We start from the raw sequence: 19742 nt of genomic DNA, 5'->3' as shown, positions 1-19742 counted from the left end.
GTGCTCTTATGTGATGCACTTTAAACGTAAAAACTCGTTAGGGGTAAAGGCACGTGAAACGAGCGATTGTAGCTATCTCATTGATGTGTTTTGTGAGATGTGTGTGTCTATTTCTCCCACTTCTTCCCCCACTTTGTGGTGGTTACAGTTGCATTGTGATGACCAGTGCAGTTCTCTCTTCCCAGGGCGGGTGAAAAGGGGAGACATTTTGTTTTGGGCAGGTGACAGCCCATTGAAATGAATGAATGGGCAGGGGGCTTGGGCGGTGAATGAATTAATGTATTCCAAGGTCGGAGATACCCGCCTAAAGCGTGTGAGGTGAGAGGTATGTCTTCCGTTTTTCAGTGAATTCAGTAACGCAAGCATTTATATTTGAATAACTTTTTTATTTTTCATCATTGTGTTAAAAAGGTCAGTATTTTTCTATCCCACACTTTTGTAAAGGTATGATTATCGTCCCAGTAACATGTTCAATTCCTCAAACTTTGATGATTACTGTCCAAAGATCATTGAGCCTATCTGAAGCAGTGGCGTGTCCAGACTCTTTTGACTGGGGTGACCGACTAACTTAAGCAGGGGTGGCATGAAGTACAAGTGCACTCACACATAATAATCATAGTTTAGGATAATTGGGTGGCACCTGGGGTGGCCAATCAGATTCCAGGGGTATCACGTGGCATCCCAGGACACTTCTTGGGCACGCCACTGATCTGGAGCCTGTGACACACTGCACAGTAATGCATTACATTTTGGGTCATCATGTCCGTTTCTTTACAGCCCACAAATACACCAGCTTTTCAGGGCGTATGTTATGTTAATGACTCACAATTTAGATTCACTCATATATAAATGTATTTTGTTTGGCTATCAAAAGAAATGTGGCATAGGATTGGCTCCATGAGGCCTGCATTCAGAGAGAAATAATAGTTCTGGAGTATGCAGCCATTGTGTCTCCAGATGTTTTGGACTACAGCTCCCATCAGCCAAAGCCAACTTAGTCAATGGTATTGGAGTCGTAGTTCGACGCCTCTAGCAAGTGTTAGGTTGCAGATCCAACCTGGTTGGTATAAGCAAAACGGTATAAGAAAAAAACTGGCAAAATAATTTTTTCTCCTAATAATCTAGCCTTTTGGCCCCTTGTTATTTTCACACCGGGTTTGGAAATGCGGGCCCACTTTTTATTATTTTTCTCTTAAATGTACAGGACCACATAGCACGCTCCCAACAGGAATGGCCTCCGCTATGTACTCAAGTGACTCCACGGCATGACACCAGGAATGGCCTCCGCTATGTACTCAAGTGACTCCACGGCATGACACCCCATAGCACGCTCCCACCAGGAATGGCCTCCGCTATCTACTCAAGTGACCCCACTGCATGCCTCTCCATAGCACGCTCCCACCCAGAAAGGCTCCTGCTATCTACTCAAGTGACTCCGCGGCATGCTTCCCCATAGCACGCTCCCACCAGCAATGGCCTCCGCTATCTACTCAGGTGACTCCACGGCATGCCTCCCCATAGCACGCTCCCACAGGAATGGCCTCCGCTATCTACTCAAGTGACTCCACAGCATGCCTCCCCATAGCACGCTCCCACCAGGAATGGCCTCCGCTATGTACTCAAGTGACTCCATGGCATGCTTCCCCATAGCACGTCCCCACCCAGAATGGCCTCCGCTATCTACTGAAGTGACTCCACGGCATGCTTCCCCATAGCATGCTCCCAAACTGTGTTTTTCGTTGCATGCACAGAATTTATATACGGTGGAGGGGTCTTTCATGAAACAGTAGTTAGTCTGCTTGGAATAGGTTTAATCCTTTCCCCAATAATACTAGAGTGTTTTCTCAGCGTCAGTGAGACCCACAGCATATGACCGCACACCTATGAAAGTCGCCTTCGATCCTGAGTCGATGTGTAATTTTGCCATCTCATCCTCTGATAATCGATAATGTTCTCTGGACGGTGGTCTGCAGAAGGGGGATATTGAGCAGATAATATTAAAAGGTAGCTCATATTGATTCATTTCTGAAACTTTGTGAGTGAAAAGGGCAAACGTGTTGGTGTTAATGTGTCAACCGAAATGTGCAATTTGGTTGAAATTAACCAACTTCACTTCGAGGGAAAAATAGATTCCATAAGATACCCTCATGATGCCAAATGGTCAAAACCAAAATGGTGTGTGAGAATTATATGTGAGTTTACACGACCAATCCCACTTTTGAGGGAGAGCCAAGGCAGCAGTAGCTTCCCGCTCTCTGCTTTGCCAACATGCCCCAGGTCCCATCCCCTTAGGAAAAGAAGAAGGGAATCCTTATCCCACATTTACAACATTCTCCCCTTCTCAGGTACTGGGTTTTTATATCTATTTTTGCCGCACTAACAACGCGTGGCATTAAGGGAATACCCACCCTGTTCACGCACCAAGCCTGGTCCTTTGGCACCTCCCCTCCAAAGACCTTTCCTGACTACTTTGGTCTTCAAGGGAAAATACAGTATTTTATAAACACAAAGTATGTGTGAAAAGGAGCACAACAACATGTCCCTGTCTGTGTACAATGGGACCACACTAGCTAGATGAAGCCTTATGGGATTGGAAAAGTCTGTTGTGTGGGAAAAATACTGCAACAAATTCAATTTCTCGTGATTTTATTGTGTTTTATGTGTATGTGTTAAAAATGTACTCACATAGTGGACACAAATGCCACCAAAACGGAATTAGCATTCCCGCCGCCTGATGTCCCGGTATTACCGGGATGTGACAGGCGGCGGGAATACCGTTAACTCCCCATTGACGGGAATGCCTCAATTACTGGTAATTGGAGCATTTTTTTGGGGGAGCCTGATCCACCGGCAGGTCAGACCTGGATGTAGATCTGTGGCCCCCACCGGCAAACTTGTGTTTCCCCGTTCGGACAAAAATTTGGTGCCAGAATTATCGGCAATTTTTACCAGTATTTTTTCCAGAACGCCCTATAGAGGCAAGCAATTGGACATTTATTTATTTAAATGTCAGGTTTACCTGATGTTTTAAAATCCATTGCAGAGTAAACACATTTCACAGTAGGGCAATTATATAGCAGTAAAACAGTAACTAATATTTAGTCCTATGTTATTGCTTCCCCATTTAAATAAAAAAAAAGTGTGTTGGAGCAGCATGTTTCAACTTTTCGATGTAGTCAGGTGTACGTCATAATGTGGAGAACGCAACTGGCACAGTTCAAGCAAGCGCAAATTAGTTTGGACTGACAAGAAAATTCAAAATCAATCTGGACCTTCAAACAAGGGGCCTCATTACGAGGTTGACGGTAAAACCTGCGGGTAGAGGACGGGTTACCGGCAACCATGTAACACTGTTACCACCGCCTGACATCCCGATGCTACCGGGATATCACAGGCGGCGGCAGTATGGTTATTACCCATTCCCTCCATGGGAATGGCAAACCTGTTAACAGTGCCAGTGCTTCACTGAAAAAACATGCCGGCAGCGGCCTGAACTCCTGGCAGGTCAGGCCCGCTGGTAGTTCAGTGCCCCCTACCAGCATCCTTATAGTTTGGCGTCCAGAAAGGGTGCCGGTATGTTGCTAGCGCCACCTTCCTTTACGGACTGCCAACCTTGTGATGAGGCCCTTGTTTAAGGTGAAGAAAGCACGAAATTAAAGACTGGCATGTGCACAACTGAGTCACAATCTTCAAAGGAAAACGACTGGGGCATGCTTTTAGTTTATACCCTTATTCTGTGTTTGATGCTTTTTCTAAAAAATAAATAAAAAGTATTATCCTGCCCTCTGACAGACTTAGATGCGTCACCGGTGAAACTTCTTGCAGCTATCTGCAATAAATACAACAACAGAGGACATACATTACTCCAAAACGTAATGAAATTTCATCTACCCTTGCACCAGTGCCAAATTATTCTGATTGCTTTCTCTGTTTTCTTTTAGAAGTGACAGTTGTGCGCCTTTCCTCATGTTGGTCCTGGGCCAAAGAGCGCTTCATTCCAGAGCAGCCATGAAATCAGCCTGTTGGTGTGGTCTGCACTTCTTGGGTGTTCTTCCATTTCACTCCCAAGGCGCTCTGAAGAACAGCACCACAAACTGGCAAAATGTGAATATCTAACTTATCTTTCAGAAAGAGAGAGAGTATATCTGCTTTAAGCAAAATACAGTTAAAGAGGACAGATTGCTTAAAATGTCGAATGCCCCGATCGCACCCTCTCCCTCTTCCCCGACTGTAGCACGCTACCCACAAAAAGTTTTTAGAAGTTTGTGCAATAGTGGAAAAGGCTGAGATATATATACCATATTTATGGCTGGCAAAGCTTTTAAGCCGGCTGACATCTTCTTTCCGTCTGGTCCTCCTGCCCCTTTAAGTGGCCGTCTACTATAGGCGTGGGGGCGGATACAAGATAGCAATTTGCTGCCTGTGTTTCTCAGTGACTTTTCAAGCATGCTCCTCCTCCTCCCCTATGGGGGATTTAAAATCTTGTTAATACTTAAGTCAGTGTGTCCCGCAAGAGGAAGGCCGGGAGAAAAGGCCATGGGCTTTTAACAGCGTTTAAGGCAACCGTAATACCAATGCCTTCCTCACCCACATCTGGACAGGCAGGATTGTCCAACTCCAGGCCTTGAGGATATCCCTCATTAATATTCATGAGAATACATTTGCATACATTTAGAATCATTGTATGCAAATTTATCTCATAAATATTATTAAGGGGTATTCTTAAAATCCTACATGGACCAGGCCTTCGAGGCCTGGAGTTGGACAACCCTGAAACAAGAAAAAGTAAAAGAGCTAAATTGTGTTGGATGTGCACTTCCACCACACATATATGTAGATGTGGGTGAGGTGACGCGGAAATGGTAATACCCGGATACCTCATATTTTGTGACGGCTGATGGGGATTGAGCTTCCCTTGGCACCTTTCTAATAAAGTTCTTTCAGGATTAACCACTACAACTTTGGATTTTTTGTTGGCTGGTTACCTGACAAAGGGCTGGTACCCGATAAGCGAAGTGTTTACATTACTTGTTCGAGTTATTGGGATAATTATCCACATTTTGTGGGTTTTCATTGCCCGCTTGCCTAAAAAGGGATCTATTTTGAAACTTCAAATCTGATGGAAGCTCCATCAAGCGAAATTAAGTTAATGTAGTAATTTATGGACCAGGTATTTTGCCAAATTGCACAGCAACAATCCTTTCTATTGTTGCACTTTAACATTGTTTACGAGCACATTGTCACTTTGGGAAATGTTGAGCCATAGGCTGCTTTCTGAAGCTCTACTTCAGCACTTAGCACTTTCTGTACAAAAGATCCCGTAAGAAGAAGAGAAAAACCGAAAAGCAGGGATTTGAATACATTGTTTTGACACTGGGACAAAGGTGTGGGCCTCCGTTTTTTCCTTCTTTTGAACCTTCCTAAAATGGCCTTACAAAGGTAGCTCAGTTGGGAAGTGAACTGCTCCTGTGAGCTCTGTATAATCTGAAACGCCTGCTAAGCCTTTAAATTCTTCTCAGGGTCATACAAGCAGCACCCACTGGTTGGGGCGTTAATCCACTCCTTTTATCTGTTTGCTTTGACGCTGCAAAACGCTGGTAGAAATTGCAGGCCATGGCCATCAGAACAAAAGAGCATCCCCTGCCAAAAACCCAAATGACTAACTTTTCACGTATGGCCCCCGTGCAACTGACTTCCAGTAGAAGAGTCTCAGATTATATCATAACATATCATATCAGTAGAAGAGTAGATTCCTCTCGCGCCTAGAAATACTTGTCTACAGGCGCTTTATAAATGACTAATCGTATCATATCATAGTATTTAACGGATGAGCTGTAGGCTACAGTGATCAGTATCCTGTCTTGTAATGTCTGCAGGCTCCAAGAAAAACATATGAGGAATTGATAACATACTTAATGATTAGGGAAGGGCAGTGGGGGCAAGGGTAAGACATTGGGGGTGATTTATTTCCAGCTCCTTTAATGATCCTTTTTGAAGAAAAATAAATTGAGAGAAAATCAGAAAACACACTTTGGACACAGTCTAGCCGTAAGAATAGTAGCTAGTTACTAGTTAGTTTAGTTCCAGCTACATTGATTCTGCGGCCGGAATAATGGGTGTTGTAATGTCAGTGCTAACATAGTACTGCCATAATTTCTCTGTTTTAATCTCTTTATATCATAGTGTTAAGCCACACTTTTGGGGCAAGTTTAGGCGGTAACGGCCTGCTAGCCTGAGCCTAGGTTGCTCTGGCCCAGAGTGTGCTATAACTTCAAGGTGATAAAAGCTTGGTATAAAAAAGGTTCCTGTTGATGAATGCGCAGGTGCGGTGCAGCGCTCATTCATCACAGGGAAGAGAAGCCCATTCAAAGATGGCTGCCATAGCAAGTGAGTGTGGCTTGGGAGTGAATCCCCACTCACTTTGCGAGGATTGGACTGGGGCAGCAGGTAATGGAAGGCTCACCTTCCGTTACAAATACTAAAACCTGGAGAGCGCCAGTACTGCTTAAGGCTGGAAATGAATGTAAACTAATGGGCAGCAGGTAAATTGAGGGAGTAAGGAGTGTGGGGTTTGGAGGAGGAGCAGGCAGGCTAATGGAGGGGTGTAGGTGGATGATAGCATACCAGAGCCTGGTGCGTGGATGTGGAGCAATCAGCTATCCTGCAATGCATGCTTATATTATAGCTATCAACCCAGCGTTGAGGGTGGAGAGGGGGTAGATGGCCGCTAATGGCCCGCAGCCTGAGCCTAGGCAGGCCGAGCTCACCTCCTTTTTGTTGTTTTCTGGTTGCATGTTGGGTGCCCTGTACATCTCCTATGTCCTGGTCTTTCTCCCCCACCCAGTACACGCTTGGCCCTGCTTTCATACTGGTCGGCAGGAGTGTAAAGAGGCTTGTTTGAGACACATCTTTGCTCCAGCTCCCAAACTCCTTATACTGAATGGTGAGAGGCAGGCTTGCCTTGACCTTCCAAAGAAAATGGCCACTGAGTGTCAGCAGGTGAGTTATCTCAGAGATTCCCCCGCTCTGCACCATGATAGTGGTTTTGCACCAACTTCGATCTTGCCTATGCTACTTTCTGAGAAGAATTCTGTGTGCGATTGGGTGAACCTTAAACTTGGTATCCTGATGTTCAAGCTCAATAACATGCAGACCAAAATAGATAAAGAGAGTGGGTGGATCACGGTGGTGGAGAGGAGAACCTGTGCACTTGAATATAGTGGGGAGCAAGGAGGTCTCGATGGAAGATCCAGATTCATCATGTGATAGGATTCTAAGGAAAGAATGAAGACCTTGGAGTCAAATCACGTAACAATGATATCAGGATACTGGGGATTGCCGAATTGGCATTATTTTCCATATTAGTGATAGGAGTCAAGAACCTTCTATGGGGGGATACTCTGTGACCATCCTTTTTCACTGTAACATCTTACTGAGAGAGCTCAAAGATCCCTTTGACTTCCTGGAACCTTGGACAGCCTACCTGGCCCATAATTGCAAGGCTTCGTATTCATAGGGATGGAGATCTGAAGTTAAGTAGGGCTGGAGGGCATTGGCCCTTCCAGTACCAGGAGTCCAGGATGACCATAGACCCAGATTTCACAGAATGTCTACCAGAGTTTCAGTGCTGTTACACAAAGGCGCTCATTTTGTCTGTGCTCTGTTTAGCTGGTCCAAGTCCATGGGGCATTCTGTCTACTGGCTCAAGCACTTGGTTATATATTATGTAGTTATCATTGATGGCCTCAAGCCCAGGGACTGTATCTCCCCAGCCCTAAAATCCCCCCCCACTGGTTCCAAGGATCAAATTCAAGACCCTCTGCATGATCCGCAAGGTCTTGTGAGGCCTGGGACCCCGCTATCTCCAACATTCCCTCCCCAAATCCTCCCCTGCTAGAGCATATGCTCCTCTAACTCCAACTCTCTGACTATCAAACGCTTCTCCAAGTAGAGCGTGGGGGGCATGTCTCTCGGCTCAGCTGGCGCCTCCCTTTGGAACAGTCTCCCTGCCCGTTTCAGACATGAGCCGGACCTCCTTAAGTTCTGGAAACTGCTCAAAACTCTGCTCTTCTCTACCTCTTTCCCACTTTCCCTTCCCTGCTAATCAGACCACTGCAGCTGTGACTGGGCCGATAACTTGGGCTGCCGGCCTGTTACGCCCCAGTTCCTGCCCTTGGAATGGGGGTTGACGCTTTATTATAATCCTTATTTAATTTTATCATTTGACAATCTGTGGGCTATGTAACGAGAGAGATAAACAGAAAGAGAGAGGGATTAGAAGGGCAGTGTGAGCTACTGAAATGGGGCCTGTATGCAAGAAACAAGTGGCGGCAAAGCAGGTTTGCAGGTTTTTTGCCTTGACTGCATGCTGTTCAGTGTGCATGCGTTCTTCATGTAAAGTATAGCATAGTCTTCAACTGTAACAGTTGCCCTAGGGGTTTATAACCAATGTATAATACCCATTCCCCCAGTTGCACTTCAAACCATAGAATACATCTGAGTGCCCCGAAAAATTCGGTCCAGCTGTCCCATATTCACTGACATAGCAGTCATCTCTGTGGATGAACACAATACCCTGCATGATTTTTATAATGTTTAAAATAGTCATCTCTGCTAGCGATTGAATAGTCACCTAATTCTAATTATTATTTGCATGCAATGTAATTCTCTTTTATTTCCATATTTGCACAGACTATAGTCTTCTGAAGGGCCTTCCACCCCACAGCGCTTCCAAGCCATAACAATGGCAGTAGGTGCTATACAAATATGAAACAACATAACATATGCACGAATGTAGCCTGCAGATTTTTCAGGCTACTTTCCTAGCCTATCGGCAGTGAGGAGCGTAGCTGCAGGAAATTCACAGTGGCTGCCATGGCAGATTTCTATATTATTAACAGGCTCCTTCATACCCATTTTATTGTAAATACTAAAAGGGGAGTGGGCAATGCCCCCAGGAAGTAGTGAACGCTGTCCTGCCTGAATCTCAAGGCATTACTTGTATGCACCATTTGCACCCTTTTGACACATGTTTCTTTCTCATGAAAGAGTTAAGGGGATTATAGTAGTTTTCTAGACAGTACCCTCAGGCCGTAAATGGTGTTTTGGGCCCATAAGCTTTGTTAAAGACCATTGATGCGCTCAAGTCTTTAACTTAACTGCGTATGACTCTTAATGGCCCATACAGGCCGATACGGTCCTTGGAGCGAGCATTTAATTAAGCCCCCGCCGCTCAGGTCATATTGCTTTTAGTACCGGCCCGCAAGATTTGCGTGACCGGGGCACTAAAAGCATTTTTTTCTGTCCTGAAAAGTTTCGGGACAGAAAGAAAAAAAAAAGACCAAGAAAATGGCCGCCCGGAAAGGGAAAACGGAGTCCGTTTTCCCTTTCCATGGCGGACATCGGGAGCGGACGCGCTGGGAACAGAAGTGTTTCCAGCGTGTCCACTCCCGAAAAAAATAGAAGAAGGTAAGTGGGGTTCGGAGGGTGGAAGGGGAAAGAAACAAAAAAAACGTACCTCCGTCCCCGGCAGGGTGACGATGGAAGCCTCCAGCCGCGTGGAGGCACGGAGCTGGGATGGCCTCGCTCCGAGTCTCCACACGGCTGGAGGCTGCCATCGTCCCCCACCGGGGGCAAAGGAGCAAGAAGGTAAGTGGGGTGGGGAGGGCAGGGAGGAGGGAGGAAAGGGGAGGGGAAAAAAAAAACCTTACCTGTGTCCCCGGCGGGGGGCGAAGGTAGCCTCTTAGCCGTGGGGAGGCTCGGAGCGGGGATGGCCCTGCTTCAAGCTTCCTCATTGGCTGAGGGGCTGCCACACCCCCTGCCATGGACAAGGAGGCTGGAATCCCAGCCGAGAATTGAGGGATTCTCGGCTGGGTAACGACCCGGCGAGAGCCAATCAGAATGCGTGTTGCATTCTGCTTGACTGTCGCCGGGTACTAAAGCTTAATTATAACCCTTGGAACATTCGTAAAGGGTTCCCATTGGACAATCTGTGTGCAATACGAACCAGTATGGCACAAGGATTGTTCAGCATGCACCACATTCATGGTGTACCCGCGACGTGGAGTGTACGTGGAGCCAATTCCACACAATTGTCCAGGGGGATATATATACTCTGTATGTGCTGGTGCATCCGACCAGGCGGAATGGGGATCGGGAGGCCCTTGATTCCGGCGCCCGTGGATGTGCAATTACCAGGTCCGCGAGCTTCGCGTGACCCGGTTTTTGCCCATTCGCGGGTGCCGGAAAAAATGCGACTCCGGCGGCGGCCGTGCCCTTAATAAGGGCGCGGCTGCTGCCGGAGTTGTAATGAGTCGCATAGTCTTGCACAACAGCACACAACAACTACCGACCGTAAAACACCCCAAGCCCAGCCAACGAACCCACCGGGCTGAGGCTGCCAACAGCACATCACTGCTATCTTGCACTTTTCAAGCTCATTCCTACTAACTCACTCCCCCTCTCTTTTTCAGAGCTGCCAGTGCGCCAGGAGACCACTCCGGTGGTGATAGTGCGTGGTACAAATATCCTTTAACATTAACATTAACATATACTACCAACAGGCCTGTGCATGCTAAAGAAAGTTATTACCAGAAGCGGGGAGGGTTTAGCCACAAGTAGAGAATGCTAGCATGCCTGCTATGCAGGCATATCAAGGCATTACTTGCACCACAAAGCCATGCCCCTTTGATGCTTTTTTCTTCCTTGTGAAAGAGCAGTGGGGATAATAATATATCAGGCCGTACGGGGGAGGGGGGTTGGTCCCTCATGCCTCGTTAAATGTTAACTTGCCTTTAACTCTGTGTTCAGGGCCCAAAATATTCAATACAGCCCTCGGACTGGATGTAGAAAGCTTGATTAGCACTGCGGACAGTAACACTCGGGGGACTCCGCTCTCATGGTTCGACCAATACGGTGCTAGAAACGCAATTTGATTTGTCCCATGATAGTAGCCGGAAAGCTCTTAAGGGAGTGCGAGTCTTCAAAGTCTGTAGAACGCTTGGGCGAGGAGGTTTGAGATGAAACAGGACAGGGCACGAGTCCCATCTAGAGAGGCGGAGTGGCGTGATTCATTTCATGCCGCCGGCCCAATTCAAATATGTTGCCAATGGCCACCGCCGTCCCCCGCCACCTCCCCGACACATTGGAGGGAAGGCGTGATGGGCCCAGGTCATAGGCATGGTCGTATTTCTCAATTCATTTCTCAATTGGGAATATCTGTTCTCTGAATCGGTCGATCGTGGGGTATTCCTGTAATTCTTCGAGTGTAATTATGATGCTTCAAAAATAAAATGGCAATGCTTTGATCTCCCACACATTTCAGAGGCAGGCAGAGTCTGCACAAACATTCAGACTTGTATCGCGGCTCAGCACAACGTGCGTGGGGATTATTTGTAGACACCACATGTGATTTGCAATCTCGTGGCCACATCACGGCAGCAGTTTGGAAGCAGACCAACTCCATTTTCTTTTAAGTCTGGTTCTGCGGCTTTGGCTTCGCTCAGCCATCCAGCTATCATTTGCTTTTAATTACAGTTCAATTATATCTTGCGCGGAATGAATACGGCCAACACATCCAGATTTTCGGATAGAGTACAGTATGTGCTCTTGGGTGCGGCGGGGGGGCGAGGGGAGGTCGGGGAGGGGCGAGGGATAGGTGAAGAGGAAAGTAACATATTTATCATGGCTTAATTTTAAATTCAACCCAGCAATCATGCCTTAGTCTCTTACTAGAGACCACTTGTCTAGTCTTGTCTCAATAAATACGAAAGAAAGATTGCACGGTGTGCACCTAACGCCCCCTGTCGGACCTGCTACCCATCCCACCACCTATCCACCCGGTGTGAGCGCTGGGAGCTTAGGGAAGCACGCTTATTTAATGTTGCTGTTTATGCATGGTGTCAAGTTTCCCAAGAAGTCCACAACTAGGGGTTTCAGTCTTCATTTGGTATTTCAACTAATTTCCAGCGGATCCCACAGGGGCCGGCAATTAGGCAAGTCAGGGCGGTGAAAGCGAAAGGGCCGCGAGCGCTCCATGGAAGAGCCTCTCCTGCACACATTCTTCCCACCTAATGGAATTGGGCAGCCTTAATAATGGGTTCGCTTTTTAGGGGGTGCAGAGGGGTGGTAGGTTTCCGCAAACAGACTCTTAATTGATTACTTCATTATCAACAGATGGGCACCAGTTCATCTTGACAAAATGGCTGCCTTCTTTCGCGATTATGGCATAACGATGACATAAATTAATGGAAAACAGTGGAAGTAATCACTGCAAACCAATAGCATTTTAAAATAATAGCATTCATCTGAAAAGGATGGCTTTGTCATTATTCCTGCACACATAGTGTGGATAGAGTTTCAACTCCCTCCTTCACAGTATCTGGCCAAATAGACACGTGTGGAATGAATGTGTGTTCTGTGCCTCCTGACACTACTCACTTAAATGTGGGCACATAGTGTTAGCTTAGTGCATCTACTGTAGTACATACACGCATAATAAGAATTTCTTATATAGCACTTCATGCCAGACTGTCAGCTTCTAAGCACTATATATAAATGTGTTATTATCGCCCCATTTAATCGTACTTGATTTATCGACTTCAGAGGATGAAAGGCTACTTCGGCCCTGCTGTGTGATTTGAACTTGTGAAGTGCGCGCCTCTGTCAGAGACCAACGCTTTGCTCTGTAGGCATCGGCCAGAGGGATCAGTTAAAGCAATGCATACCCTTTCCTTTCTAGCGCCATCCTGTATGGGAGGTTGAAGGCGCCTGCCTCCCACGTCCCTTGTTCCAAAGTTAGCCCTTTTGATTGGGCAGTAATGCTGCTGGACACGCGCAAAGGGGTGCTAAATCACTCATCCCCCTAACTAAAAAGTCAGCACTGACCATTATTTCTTAAATGGTCAATTAATGGAATGACTACCCAGTGGTGTTGTCATAGTCATTCTGCAAGTTGTTACAACTTTTTAAAGGTACAAACGCCGGGGACCATTTGCCTTAAAACGTTGCACCTGGGAAGACATGCAGGCCAGTGACTTTGCCAGGCTCTTGTTGCAGGCAGAGTGAAAAGTAGCGCAAGTAATTAATGTTCTTCCTCGTTGACGATGGGACTAGATTTCGGTGAAAACCAGAAATGTTGCTTCAATGGTTCACTTTTGCTGTATTTGCTCCCTGATGTCAGGCCTCGCTCGTGCACCTTTTCCACCTGGGCTCTATTTGTGTGCCTGGTTTTCTCAACCACTGCTTTATTCTGCCATGTTGCTATTGCCATTCATGCCATCCAATAAAGGGGCAGAATCAGGACACTGCAGCCTTACAATCAGGTGATCTGTAACTGTATCAGAACTACCTGAAGAAAAGCTTTCAACAGACAACACTCGGGTTATTTGACATGCAAGAAGATTAAGCTCCATGTTTGATACTAGACTTCGAGTTTGACAAATTTAAAAAGAACATATATATTTTGCCAATCGTTCAAAACAAAGTTATTGCAGCCCCTAACTCCCTAATTTTTGATCTTGGCAGCAGATCTAGCGGCAAGAGCCCAACTGATCGTTCATTGGCTCACGGCCTCTTTCCTTGAATTGTGATTGGTCCCCATAAATGGTATTGATGGATCATTGCACCCCAGAATTTATGTGGTGGAGAGTATAGAAACCCGGAATACACCAGAGTGTCCATGCAGGCAGCCAGTGCTGGAAAAAGAAAAAGGCTATTGGGGAACCCTCTCCTCCTTGGGGGTTGGGGCTGAGGGGTATCTCTTCATAGAACCCATGCTTGGCCGTTTGCATAAAAGCAAAGAGCATTATGGGAACATAAGAATGGGCACAATTTCAAATTTGAAACACGACTGAGAGAGGATTCAGTAAGAAACACTTTCGAGAGAGTTATGTTCTGTTGAAGGTTATTTTTACAGCGCACTGTCACCGACTGAGTGGTCCTCTGGCGGATCCCAAAAGCAAGAGGGTTAGGTATGGGGGCTAAGTTAGAAGGACTGAGCAGGAAACAAGCCCAAGAGAGCTGGGATGTGCTGTTGGCAGCTTCAGTTCGATTTAAAGCATTTGCTGAGCGCAGGTGTACATTTTCGGTCAGTAGTTGTCATATGCTGTTGTGCGGTTATGTGTGGTTTGTTTTCTTGTTGCGCTGCAGTGCAGTGCTTGCGGTTTGTTGTGCTGTAGAGGTATGGCTGTTTTTAGTCTAGAGTTTGAGAGGTGTAAGCAGAGGGATGAGTTTTTTAGTGGGTTTGGTTAGTCGTACCCCACAGAGTAATGGAAGTTGGTCTCTGCTCCTTTCATTAGTCACAATACCCACCCTAAAAAAAAAAATAATCAGCAAATTGCCAGCCATAAATACCAGTTTGGACAGTTGCATGTGAGGCGTTGGCTGGAAGCCATACCTGGGAGTTTCCTAGCCAAGCCCTCTGCCCCAGGATAGTTCTAGCAGCGCCCCAACAAGACAAACTTTTCCGAGGCTCTGCCCCATCTTGTTCCGGCCCATTGCATACCCTGCATGCAGGCTTCAGATAACGACATTGTGCGTGCCGTAAAGCCACTGTGCAATGCTGTTCAGTAACCTATGTTGGCCCTAAGCTTATGGCTTCTAAGACACGCACTCAACTATGTTATGTTGTCAGGATTTATACAGCACTCCGCTGTCATTCACAATTAAGAGAGGCAATGTGTGTTTACAAAAAGATAGATATTATGCTCACTCCAATGTTTTTATACAGCTGGAATTCCAGCCCCCGTTTCCGGCACAGCCCCAGACATATCCTCCTGATTGCAACATCTGCTGAGTTAGCAAAGCCAGGGTTAGAACCTCTTCCAGGGTCTCCAGCTTGCAAAGCCTGCAACAGAGCCACCACCCCAGGGGCACACCTGTGGCGGTCCAGATGTTAGGGAGTACGTCTTCCATGAGGCCTCACCATTCACTATTCTGGATAGGGCTGATGGAAGTTGTAGTTCAAATCACGTGACCCCTGCAGTATCCCATATTTATTAGAACCTAACGCAGGGGCTCACAGTATCGTCTAACCAAAAATAAACGTTTTCACATAATGCCCATTCGTCTTCTCAGGTTGTGGACAAGATGGCGATATGCAATAAGAATCCTAACATAACAATGTGATTCAATATGCTATATTCCTATATTTCGTATGCAATGCGTGGGGAGGAAGGATAGCTCAGGGTCAACATGTTTGTCTTGGAAACAAGACAACGCAGCGCAACACGGGTTCGAATCCCGATCATATGCTTAGAAGCAACTCACTGGTATTAAGTGCATTATAAAAGGAACATTATAATTACTTCAAATTAACATAACTTTAAACCAGTGGTTTTCAAACCTTTTATGCTGAGCCCTGCTTTAACAAAAGTACTGTTGTCACCACCCCACCCCCAAAAGTCAGAACTAATTATATTTTCTATTAAACCCATTATGTGCCTTGTCATTTGAAAGAGCCTTGCATCCCCCTTGGACTCGATAGCCTCCAGGGGCCATTAGCCAGTCCGATAGCACAGCAAGTGCAGAGTCTGCTGACACAGGTTCGAATCCCGGCAGGGCCAAACTCAGTCTTTCATACTTCAGAGGTCGATAAATGAGCACCACACACCGTGGGTAATAATAAGCAGTGCTCAGATACCTGAGGGTTTGTAGCGCTATATAAATGCAAAATTATTATTTTTATTAGGGGGGCTGGCCCCTGATCTGAATACCACTGCTTTAAACCAGAGAGATAACAGAAATCGGTATTTCTGCAGCACAGAACAGGTGCAAAATAACTGAACCCGGCATATACTGATATCCTATGCCTTGAAGCTAGCAGATGTGGCCCCCCTCTTTGGAACTAAGTAGATTGTTTACTGCACTCTTTCGAACAAGTCACTATTAAATGTGTCTATACATTCTACTATGTGTCTGGACAACAGGGCTGTTATTTTGGTACAGGTTGACACCAAACAAAACCGCATTTCTTTTTATACTGCAGCTTATTGACTTTTTCTTAGGGTTATTTTTTCTAATTACTGTATGTATATTTGATCTGTCAGATCTCTATCTACGTCTATACTTGATACCCTGAACCATGTGCCATCAGTCAAGTACATGACTCCCAAATCATTGAAGACCACTGGTCATGGTTTTCTACGGCTACTCTACACGGCGGCTCAACACCGCGGTGGGCCCACCCCGCCGCAGTGGAAATTACAGCGCTGCCACTGGCATGCACTGCCTCTGTGCACAAATGACTTTGTAGCAGTCGACCCAAACCAACCACCACGCAAGCTACGCAAACCACCCTAACACACTTGATACAGCTCTACGGCCAGTAACGGGCTAGTGTGTCGGATTGGTCTTTCACTTACCCAAAGCATATGCAACAACCTCCAAGCACAAAGCGTGTCTCGACATCAGCACGCACACGTGGCAAGTTCTCTCTGTGACACACATGGAGTTATTGGATTTATTGGCCACACAAAGCCCTCATTGGCCGACGTGCCTGTGGGAAGACGCAGTGGTGTCTTGTGACCATATGGCTGCCAAATGGGCAACTTTTTTTTGCCTTGCATTAAAAGAATACAAACTCACACGTTTCTGTCATTAACCTAGGTGTCAAATATGTTGGTGAGCACCAGTAAGAGCCAGTTAGTAATCTGAATTGCAAGCGGAGACATCAAAAAATGTGTATCGTGACCTCTACTCTACTACCGCTGCAAAAACCATGATTGATGTATTGCAATAATATCTTATCAAGTTCAAGACCCTATGCATCACCCACAAGGCTTTCTGGGGCCTGGGTCCGCGCTACATCCAACTCTTTCGCCCTAAATACCTTCATGATAGAGCCCTCTGGTCTTATAGCTCCACCTCTCTGAAGATCAGACGCACGTGCAGTGCGGTGTCCAAACCATGTTCAATCTAATTTGAGCTTAGCCTCATTGGCCAGATGGGACATTTTGCTATCAATATGAAATTCCCCGGTATAATACACTAACAGTGCCATTCTTGTTCAATTATACATGAATGTGGGCTCTATGAAACATATTGCTTCTGGTCCTCAGACTGAGAACACCCTATTTCTACTATATAGTGAGAGCCCACGCACGTGCATAAAAACCTATTGATATCCGCTCAATTCTCCATCTTCTTGCCCTTTGTAGACAGGAAGTGCATAGAGAGGGGTTGATTCACCACAGTGCACCATGCAAGCCCCCCAACCTATTATATTTTCACATGCACCCAACAGCAGCACCGTACCTTAGCATTCTGCAGTGGAGGCTGGTAACTTGATGGCCGATAGTACATCCTCTGTGCGGCTTCGGTGTGTATGTCTCCGAGGAAGAGTTCCTCCACCAGATGATCCAAGTTATGGTGCAGATACTGCTTCTCCAACCGGAAGAGTTGAAGTTCGTGCATGGCAAAATTCACAGCCCTGGCACACTCACAGCCGTTTTCTTCCCTCCACAAGTCATAGGCCGTATCGGGCTCCCACAGGCTTCCAGCCGGCACAAAACCAGGGCATGTGCGGTTGACGAGATGCATCATTTTGTCCGCAACACCCTCGCTGTGGAAAATTACTTTCACGTAGTGGAGCTGATAGTCTGCCTCGGTGCCCCCTCGAATGATCCACGATGCTTGGCGGAGGCGGACCTTGCCACGGATCACCAAGGTGTAGGTGGGATGGGTGCAGTGGTTGCTGCCATAGTAGAACTGGTAGGCTTTGAACGTGTTGTTGTGGTAAAACTGATATGACCTGGTGATGAACTCTGGGCCCGATCGAACTTCGCAGCTGAAGAAGAAATCAAAACATAGTCAGAGAAGTCGGGAACAACTTGGTGAAGTCATTTACAACAATTGGTGCCACCTGTGCACTTCGCTTGTTTTGATGCTGACACTGCTATTTGGAACACTGTTTAATGTGTGCATGTACATGCTATATTTAAAGTTCAGAAACCCCAACCTTGAGTATGTGTAAAATAAACTAGAATCTGCCCTAGACTGAGCCAGTGAAAGTGAAATACGTGGTGCACCCATTTCAGAGATCTGCACGTGACCTGCAGAGGATCGTCTAGAATCCTGGCGCGACCAAGAACACTTTTTATTATTATTATTATTATTATTATTATTATTATATATATTAACAGTACAAACCTAGGTCAGGAGTAATGGAGCGCGGTACAGATTGTAGATCAAAACATTGGCCCTCATTCCGGGTTTGGAGGTAACCATGGCGCTATCAACGCCATGACTACCTCCAATACCGGTACCGAGTCCGCCCTCGTTCAATGGGGACTTACCGGTCTATTCCAACCTTTGCGGGATCGGTAAGTCCCCATTGAAAAACCCATTCCCCATTCCCATTTGAGCCCCCATAGGGCTCAATGGGAAGGGGGAAGGCGTTAATAACGATACCGCAAATTGCGGTACCGTTATTAGCTCTGAAGTCCCTTAACAGGTCCCGTCCTTAATGCCTGGTAAAGCCAGGGCGTTAAGGAAGGGACCTGCTAAGGGAACTCGGAATAGGGTGCAAAGGGATTACCGGCACCAGTGTCCTTACCGGGGCCCGGTATCCCTTTGCGCCAACTCGTAATGAGGCCCATTGGTAGTGAGAATTTAACAATCAAGTAAACAGTCGACTGAAAGGTATATTGTTTTGTGCGGTAACTAACCCGATTAACCATACCCAGTAGAAAACAGGAGGGAATCCAAGCCGCAGATACAAGCCAAGAAGCCAGCAACAGCAGACGGGTACGTATTGCACTCCATACTTATTGAACTTAGCCAAAGGCAAGGTTACTCACCCGCACACATATGCATCAGTTCGCCTTTACCCAACAACACACTGCACAACATTAGAATGAAGCTATCTCCCACAACAAAAATTTGGTATAACTGGACACATAATGCATCTTGACTTCTACTACTCTCGCAGACCCTTGTATCACTTTCAAAGCACCCATCCACGAGCCTGCTTAATATGTGTAGCCAGTAGGGACCTGGCCGACACCACCCAACTTCGCTTTGGCTAAAATGCACACACGCATTCTAAACTCCTTTGGTGAACTTTTCCATACCCGGACTCCGGTCCTCCGAGGGAGTTGAACCTACAGTGCATTGGGACCATACCGATGGTGAAAGGCGCTATACAAATGATGATGAGATATTGACAACTGCTGCTATCGGCATCTACATATTATGTTTGGTGCATGCTCTTTGAACGGACAAATGTATATAATTATTCTCTGCACCTAAAATGGGTGTTTCGGCCTGCAGATCCTTCGGAAAACTCTGAAGATCCAATGACGCAATGGACCATTATGCTAACGCATCGTTCCCCCACTTCAATGGATTCTGCGCTTAAGGGAAAAAGGCATTCCATTAAAGGCAGAGGAATATGCATCCTACTAAAGATGTAGCAACTGATCAGTATCCAGCACGCAAACATGATACGATCTGGTCACGAATTCCGATCGACGTCGGCGTGGTGGGTACAGGCCACCAGTTGTACTCAATCGGTGGGTGAAACAAAGCCCTCTAATTTGCCTTGCAAATGAAATGCTCCATGTAACTTCTACACACCACATAACTCAAGAAACAAGGAGGCATTCAATAGCTCTGTGTGTTACTGCACCATAGCATCGCATCATTGGACCAGGGCGCGGCCCCATCACTACGTTTTTTCCCATTTCACCATCAAAGACTGTGAAAAAATGCATACTTTGCAAAGCAGAAGAAAGACCACAAAG

At 46.3% G+C, this 19742-nt stretch overlaps 1 protein-coding gene across 1 annotated transcript in view; it reads right to left on the bottom strand.

The window, feature by feature from the left end:
• APCDD1 (APC down-regulated 1) overlaps window positions 1-19742 on the bottom strand; it is a 76663-nt gene that overhangs the window by 32073 nt on the left and 24848 nt on the right. The window contains exon 3 of the mRNA XM_069613377.1: window positions 17254-17785. Coding sequence (XP_069469478.1) covers window positions 17254-17785 — 532 coding nt within the window. The remainder of the gene's footprint in view (window positions 1-17253; window positions 17786-19742) is intronic.

The sequence above is a fragment of the Ambystoma mexicanum genome, chromosome 5p, assembly GCF_040938575.1.
Source record: "Ambystoma mexicanum isolate Mex_15411 chromosome 5p, UKY_AmexF1_1, whole genome shotgun sequence".
In the NCBI taxonomy this organism is placed as follows: Eukaryota; Metazoa; Chordata; class Amphibia; order Caudata; family Ambystomatidae; genus Ambystoma; species Ambystoma mexicanum.
The sequence above is the reverse complement of the archived record's forward strand: the minus strand, read 5'-3'. Positions and strand labels throughout refer to the sequence as shown.